Consider the following 8,099-nt stretch of genomic DNA (forward strand, 5'->3'; position numbering starts at 1 on the left):
GTATACTTGAAGTATTTACCAATTCTCCCAAACATAGTACAGAAGTGTGAGACAAACTCCAACTGGAACACCAATAAGGTTCTTTCTGAAGACTGGACAGGATTTTAACCTTCACATAGAACAGGGGTCGAGAACCTTTTTGGCTGAAAGAGCCACATATTTTAAAATGTAATTCCATGAGAGCCATACAATGACCCATGTACGTTACGCATTATCCAATAAAAATTTGATGTTGTCCCAGAGGACAACTGTGATTGGCTCCAGCTACCTGCAACCATGAACATGAGAGGTAGGAAATGAATGGATTGTAATACATGAGATTGTTTTATATTTTTAACCTTATTATTATTTTTTATTAAAGATTTGACTGTGAGACAGATGCAGCCATCAAAAGAGCCACATCTGGCTCACGAGCCATAGGTTCCCGACCCGACATAGAAGGATAAGTTCCTGAGAATGAAGGAAACACCTAAATGAGAAAGTCGAAGCCATTGCAATCAAATCAACAATTTATTCACAAGGATTAGAAAAGCAGAAAACAGGAACAGAATTGAACATTCTGATGTGGGTGGTGGGGAGTGGGAAGACCTAACGGGTAACTTGTGTTCCAGTCCACGGAAAGTGAATTAGTGATTTAATAAAGGGTTCTGGCATGAAGGCTCCCTTATGGATACACCTAAATGGGTCTCCAATCTGCCTTGAGACAGTTTTCTGAATCAATCAGCACAAGACACGCTCTGGCATTCATAGGCGCCCTGTGTCTGGGGAAGGTGAGTGCTGTGACTTCCGAACTAGAGGACAGAAGTCCTGATAGGGTCTCTGTTGTTGGAGGGTCTCTGAGCAGCGGGTGAGCCTTGCGGCAGACCTGAGGCTGTGTCTCTGAGCTGCGTCTCTGACTTCTGGCTGTCCCATAGAACTGTCACTCCACCTCCACTTTCTGCTCCTTCCCACTGAAGGTGGCTGGAAACCCTCTGTTTCAGGGCTTAAAGAAAGGAAAATAGCGGTCTATCAGGGGCATTTCCCCTGTTACTTACTATCCTGTTTTCCTCAGGTGGTCGGACTCCCCAAGATGCATCTTAAACATCACAACAGCTGAAGTGCATCTGAGGTGTGTCAGGCTCTTGATGAGGTTAGATGGCACCTGCCAATCAGAGGCAGGGCCCACCCACCACCCTGCTGTCTTCTGGTCCCAGTCCACACCGCTCCTATGTCCCTGTCTGTAAGAGTCGGCCTCCAGAAAGACACCCACGTCACATAGACTTCTTTCTCTTCCCAGGCAGGCTGCTCCCTATGATGTTTAAGTCACTCACCGGCCACCTTTGCGGGTTCCCTTTCTTCTCTGCCCCCCTCTATGTGACCCCCAATACCTTACTAGGGAACCCCATCACACCCCCAGACACTGACCCCAGGCATGCTTTCTCCCCACTAGCAAATGATAAGGGAAGGGGTGGCAGGTCAGGCTGAGACAGGGTTAAAAATCACGTTTGTTTTCTACCATCAGAAGGCAGATACAATGAGAGGGGACCCTAATGACAACATCCTCAACCTAAGTCGTTCTTAGGGAAGTGCTTCTCCTGGGCCCCGTGTCCAGTACCAGGTGTAGGGGCCACCTCTGACCAGGCCTGGCTCCGGGATACCGCTCACCCTCTGCTCATTCCCACCACGAATTTCTCAGGAGGCTTGTTCGTTGGGATTCAAGAGCCCCTTTCAGAGGAGAATAAAAGGTCTGTTCGTCCTGCCTCCTCCCTCTTCCTACTTGCTTTCTCCTCCCCAGCCCCACAGCTGCCTCCCCACATGCCTCAGAGCCATTGCTGTGTCCTGACTCACCACGCACAGCAGGTACCTTAAAAGTCACTATGCCTGTCCCCTTTATGGGCCAGGACAAACCCCAGGGGCTGTGAAGTCACCTTGTCAACATCCCACACTGGTTTGCTATCATCCTTTAAGGACTGATCCCAGTGACCAGGACGCTGAGGGGGTCACATGACAATGAGGCGCGACCTGCCCTCTGGAAGCTTTGCTTCTATAGGGGTGCAGAGAAGAATGTGAGGAAATGTGATGTCAATGCCAGGAGAGGTGCCCCCTGGGACAGCGTGCTGCAGGGCACAGAGCAAGGAGCACCACGTGCTCGAGAGATGTGAGGAAGGACCCGGAAGGGAGCTGCAGACTCTGGGACCCACCCGACAGTTACCTGGAGATGGGCCTGGGCAGTGACCCAGGGAGGGCAAGAGCCGGCAGGAGGGGACACAGGGCTGAGGGAGGCTCGCTGGAAGCAGCTGTCCCTGGCTGGAGTCCGCCACGTGCTCAGATGGGTGCCCCCCTTAGGAGGCGTTTGTGAGTGTCCTCAGATGCCCTCTGGATGAGTCTCAGGCCCTCCCAGCAGGACTCGTCCTGGGGCCTGTCCTCCGCGCCGTGGCCCGGGGCTGACCACCGGCCCTGCATGTCCGCGAGCAGGGTTTGCCCGCAGTGTCGGTACATCTCGTTGCTGTAGTGGCGGCCCTCGTGCTCCCACAGGACCACCCCGACCTGCCGCAGGAGCTCCTGCAGCTGGGACTCCTGCTCCGCGCCCTCTGCCCTGTTGTTGAAGCCACAGTGGCGGCGCCCGCAGACAGCGTCCAGCCAGGCCAGCTCCCGGTTGTCGGTCTCCCGCAGGTACTCGTCCAGAGAGCCACCGTCCAGGTCCTCCTTCCGCGTGAACACCAGGACGGTGTAGGCCAGGACGCCCACTCCAAAGACCTCCTGCAGGCGCCGGACCACCTGCTGGTCCTCCGCGGTGAACCGGCCCAGCTCTGTCACCAGGAGCACCGCGTGTGGCCCTGGGGAGGAGGAGGCGATGGCCGCACAGCAGCCCTGAGCGGCCTCAGCTAGTGGGAGCTGCGGGGACAACACATCGGGGGTGTCGATCACCTCCAGTGTCTTCCCGGCCCAGTCTCTGGTCCCGCTGCAGACGGCCGTGGTCACTGGTTTAGCGCTGAGCTTGGACGTGAACGCTGCCCTGCCCAGGATACTGTTCCCTGTCGCGCTTTTCCCGCTGCCAGTTTTCCCCACCAGGAGGAGCCTCAGTCTCTGGGGGGTCTGCTCCTCCGCCCTCGGACCTGGAGCGTCAGGAGAGAGTGAAGGGAGTGGGTTAGAGCCCAGGCACCCCATTCAGCTTCATCAGTGGCCTCACCCCTGGATAAGCTCCCTGACCTCAGGGGCTGGTTGTTCTGGCAGGGGGGACAAAGATCAGCAACTGCACCATGGACCTGCCCGGGGCTCACATTCTTCTCTTTAAACAAAAATTTTTTTGTATTGTGGTAAAATATACATAACATAAAAATCAGTGTTTTAACTGTTTTCCGGTGTACAATTCAGTGGCATGAGTGCCTTCACATTGTTGTGTGGTCATCACTTTTATGCATCTCAAGAACTTTTGATCACCCGGAACAGAAACTCTGTCCCTACAAAAGAATGATTCATTCCTCCCTCTGCTGAACCTCTCTAACCAGCAGTCTACTTTCCGTCTCTATGAATTATACTATTCTAAGGACCTCAGATAAGCAGATTCCTGCACATATGACTTTTTGTCTCTGGTTTATTTTACCTAGAGGAGTGTTTTCCAGATTCATCTATACTGTGGCATGTGTCACAATTCCCCTCTTTTTCATGGCTGAGTAATATTCCACTTTATGGATGGACCACATTTTGTTTATTTATATATGGACACTTGAGTTGTTTCCATTTTTGCTATTGTGAATAAGGCTGCAGCGAACCTGAGTGTACAAATGCCTGTTTGAGTCCCTGTTTTGAATTCCTCAGGGTGTGGCATCTGTGTCTACGTCTTGTCCCTTAGGCGACTGACCACATCACCTCCGTCAGCTTTTCCAACAGAGAACGTGGGGACGGTGGGACTTCGCAGCCAGACCTCTGGCTCCACAGCACAGGGGCACACTGGGGCCACATTCTTAGGCTACATCCTTGACACTTGGGCTGAATAGTCCCACCCAGCTGAATACAGGAACCACTGGGAGAGAGATTGTCTTGGATCTGCCAACGTAATATTGAAAAATCTAATGGTGAGGTTTTAGGAACAAGGGGCTGAAGGAGGGGAAGAGCGTTCCTTCTCCTGGCCTTTGGAGTTTCAGACCCAGAGCACATAGAGACCCATCAAAGGGCACCTCTGGTTTCCAAGTCTGTGTCTCACTGTAAACGTGGACATGTCTCAGTGACAACCCTGACCCTCCCAGAGGCGGATGGGCATCCTCGGCTGGCTGACCCACCAGCCAGTTCTGACTGAGGATGCTGGCTCCCTCCAGTCCCCCAGTAGGCTCTGAGAGGACTGTGAAGGTGGTGTGTTCACCCTCACTGATCAGAAGCTGCCTGAGGACAGTAACCCCCATCTGGGCAAGCCTGAAGCCAATGCACACCAAATCTACTGCTGCAGCTCAGGAGAGGGTTTTAGAAGCAATATTTAACCTCGATTGCCACGAGAAAGGGCAAACCAGGTGTCAGCATCTGTGTTGGTAATTTTCCATGAGGTTTATTAATATGGCTCTCTCCCAATTACTCAGGCCACTGACGTGCATATAGTGAGGAAAGTCATTTGTGTTCAAATATATAATGAAACACAAGTCATTTCTTCTGGCCAGGAAATGGATGGGTGCCAGCACTCCTAAACTCTCTCTCCCCGGGTTAGACAGAGGATGGAGTTCAGCCCATGACTGTTAAGCTCCTGACCCTGACAGCAATAGCTTAGGGGGAGAACCCCTGAGAAGGCCCAGCCCAGGTCTGAGGCTGCTGCTCGGTCACAGCCCCTGTGACCTTGAACGCTGCCACATCTGAACATGCTGGGAGCCCCCACAGGGCCTGTTGGCTTACAAGCCTTCTCTAGGGTGCGTCATCTGTCACACCCCCTTCCTGAGGTCATGACTGATGCCCTCTGTCACCTCCTTTCTCCCACTGTGTCTGCCTGGGGCCTTTCCCTCTTACTGGGTCAGGGTAGGCAAGGCCCCACCCACTCTCTGATGGGGGCATCCTGACTGCGCAGTGCCCCGCTGCCTCTCCAAGCACACCTCCGCACCTCACAAGGCCGTGCCCACACCTCTCTCAGGTCCCCGTACCCTGGGAAGTCGTTTCACCTCCAGACAGGTCTTGCTCAGGTCGCAGGGGCGGCACAGCTGTGGGACTGTCCGGGGGAGTCAGCTCATACTCTTCCTCCACCTGGAGAAATAACAGGTCTGCCTGATGGTTCAACCGAGTTTTAAGAGGCCTTTCTCTTGCTAGAAGGAAGTATTTTGCATTGCTTTGGGTGGGGGTGGACTGCGTGAGGAGAGAGGAGGAAGGTCTGAGACATTCTCTACCTTTTTTAGGGAATGGTTTTTCTCTGTCTGTCTCTCTCTCTCATTTCTGTGTCTGTCTGTCCATTCCCTCCCTCTGTGTTTCTCTCTGCCTGTCTCTCCCTCTCCTCTGTGGTTTCTATCCTGAGTTTACGTGATTTCACGGAGAAGGTGCAGTCAGCCTGCAGCCTGAGGAACGGATGGTATCCGGGTGGACCGCGGGTCCGGGGGCTGCCCTGTGAGGAGGAGGAAGGGGCAGAGATGCAGAAGCAGGTCCGCTATCATGTCTCGGGGTGGTGGGGAGATGTCCCCAGGTGGTGGGGAGATGTTCCATGGCCGTGGGGAGACGTCCCCAGGTGGTGGGGAGATATGTGGCCAGTGGTGCAGAGGGCATGAGTGGTAAGCTGCGGTGCAGGGCTGGCTGCAGGGGCTGGGCGTCCAGGCGCCTGGGCTGGCCCCTGGGGAAGGCCTGGCAGTGAGGATGGCGGAGGCCCGAGGTACGTGGGAGGGCACTGTGGTGAGGGGGCCAATAGCCTTGGCACAGGAATTTCATGTTTTGGGGACAATCCTGCCAGTAGCCAGACCTCAGTGCCCATCTTCATGACCATCCATTAGCATGGTCACCCTGCTTGGATCTCAGTGTCCCCATAAGTGTGAATGCTGGTCCTGAGCTAGATGTCCCTGTGCTCCTTATAAGATTCTAACACATTTTATGATATTTTCTAGAGCAACTCCTTGTCTTAGAAAAAATGGCCATGTCACCCCACCAGGAGCTCCTGTCCTCCTCCTGGTGACAGAGAAATGTACCCTGCTGTGACCCGTACTGCCTCGTAGTTCCCTGTCCCATCCTGCTGTGTCTGCTCGAGCTCCTCTGTGGGGCTGGGACAGAAAGTACATGACCCTAGGACTGTTTGCCAGGACACGCAGGACACTCGGAAAGACACAGCCAGGGACCGTCTCCAGGTGAAGGATCTGGGGTGTGGGGACACCTGACTCGCGGGGTTTCCATAGGTCCTGCCCTGACCAGTGCCCCCGCCTTGCTACACTCTGTAGTGCTGTGTCCAATACAGAACACGGAGCACATACGTCACCCTGTTATGTTTCTCAGGAAGTGAAACTCACTGAAGCTTTGTCCCCGAGATTCAGCAGTGACTTTGAGGCAGGGCACAAAGGGTACAAAGTCCTCTCCACTTTTTAGCCACGGCTCTTCCTAATACCACAAACACACACATATATGCAACAAACACGCGTACACACAGACATAACACACACAAACACAAAACACATGCCGCTCACACAATGTACTCAAACACACAAGAAAAACTCATAATACATAAAATTGAAACACATATACTCACAAACACAACATACACAAGTAAACACACAACACACAGAAGAAAAACATAATATATACAACTCACACATAAACTCACAAATATATACACAACATACACTCAAAAACATAAATGCACAAACATAACACATACAAAAACACAGCACACACAACTCACTTATATACTCACAAACAACACATGCACAACATATACCCATGAACACAACACACCAGTATGCACACAACATATGCATTCTCACAAACACATACAAAAACAACACTGAAACACCATACACACAAACATATACACAACATACACACACAAGCACAAATACATACGTTTATACCCACAACATGCAAACACACCACCATAACACATATAAAAACAACACACACACACACACACTTACAAATGCAACACATACACAAACATACACACAGACACAGGCACACTCACTCACATCCTGGGACTTACAGCCCGGCTGGCTGTTGAACAGGAGGAATGGCCATGTCCCCTGATTTCCAGGACCGTGGGCTCTTGTGAGTTCCCGGTTTCTCCTTTTGGGGCCAACACATCGAAGTCTTCTGGGGGCCTTGACTGGAAGAGGTAGGACAAGGTATTGCAGGCTGTTGAATACAAAGAATCCATTGCTTATATTCTTCAGCAAACCGTGGTGGAAAGCTGTTCTCCAGTGGAGCTGGGGACAGAGAGCTGCCTGCTGTGCGGAGAGACAGGAAGTGGGTGGGAACACCCAGGCCAGGCTGTTTGCAGAAACGTGCTGAGTGCATGTCCCCAGCAGCCTCACTAACAGAAGCAGGAAAAACAAGAACAGGAGGCTGTTATTATTTTGACGTCAAACTAGCATAACTAGAACTCAGAGGCTAAAGGAAAGGCACAGACTCTTCAGAACATCTTACGTGAAGAGAATGGTTGTTAACTACTCTCCCACTTTGGAGAATGGCCCGAGTCCTGTGGCTGTCCTACACCTTCACTGTCGTGACAGAAACTCAGTCTCTTTTCTTACCCCAGCTCCTCCTTCCTTTAAATATTTTCCCTCAGGACAAGGCCGTGGACTTGAACTGAAACATATTTTATAGGATGTTCCCTGAATAGTTCAAGAATCCACCTGGCCCCATACCTAGTTATTACAATATATACAAAGACTATATTCCTTAGGCTGTACTTTATATGCCTGGGACAATTCTGTCACTACTGATCTGTACTTCTCAATTTCTTCACCTACTACACTCAACCCCCAAACCCCTTCCCCTCTGACAACTGTTTGTCCTCTGTATCTATGAGTCTCTTTCTGTTTTGTTTGTTTATTTTGTTCTTTAGATTTCATATAAAAGCAAAACTGTATGGTATCTGTCTTCCTCTGTCTGGTTTATTTCACTTAGCGTAATATCTTCTAGGTCCATCCATGTTGTTGCAAACAGTAAGATTTTAT

The 8,099-nt window shown here is 51.5% G+C and overlaps 1 protein-coding gene across 2 annotated transcripts; it reads right to left on the reverse strand.

The window, feature by feature from the left end:
• Positions 1-491: 491 nt before the first annotated feature.
• On the reverse strand, positions 492-7,626 carry LOC136307769 (GTPase IMAP family member 6-like). Of its 2 annotated transcripts, none has more exons than XM_066234572.1 (3): positions 7,124-7,626; positions 5,118-5,199; positions 492-3,095 (listed from the first exon to the last, which is right to left on the reverse strand). In XM_066234572.1, exons 1-3 carry the CDS (start codon positions 7,295-7,297, stop codon positions 2,305-2,307), a joined length of 1,047 nt encoding a protein of 348 aa, XP_066090669.1. In that variant the 5' UTR covers positions 7,298-7,626; the 3' UTR covers positions 492-2,304. The 2 variants fall into 2 exon arrangements, with proteins under 2 accessions (XP_066090669.1, XP_066090668.1); XM_066234571.1 differs by having other exon boundaries at positions 5,100-5,199; positions 7,124-7,617.
• Positions 7,627-8,099: the final 473 nt, after the last annotated feature.

The sequence above is a fragment of the Saccopteryx bilineata genome, chromosome 6, assembly GCF_036850765.1.
Source record: "Saccopteryx bilineata isolate mSacBil1 chromosome 6, mSacBil1_pri_phased_curated, whole genome shotgun sequence".
Classification (NCBI taxonomy): Eukaryota; Metazoa; Chordata; class Mammalia; order Chiroptera; family Emballonuridae; genus Saccopteryx; species Saccopteryx bilineata.

Excerpts from the sequence above, each read along its gene's own strand:
- LOC136307769 (XM_066234571.1), bottom strand. The coding sequence starts at position 7,297 with ATGGATTCTTTGTATTCAACAGCCTGCAATACCTTGTCCTACCTCTTC. Across the intron at positions 5,200-7,123 it reads GTTCAACAGCCAGCCGGGCT|GTGGAGGAAGAGTATGAGCT; the intron begins GTAAGTCCCAGG and ends TTATTTCTCCAG. Across the intron at positions 3,096-5,099 it reads AGGTGAAACGACTTCCCAGG|GTCCGAGGGCGGAGGAGCAG; the intron begins GTACGGGGACCT and ends CTGACGCTCCAG.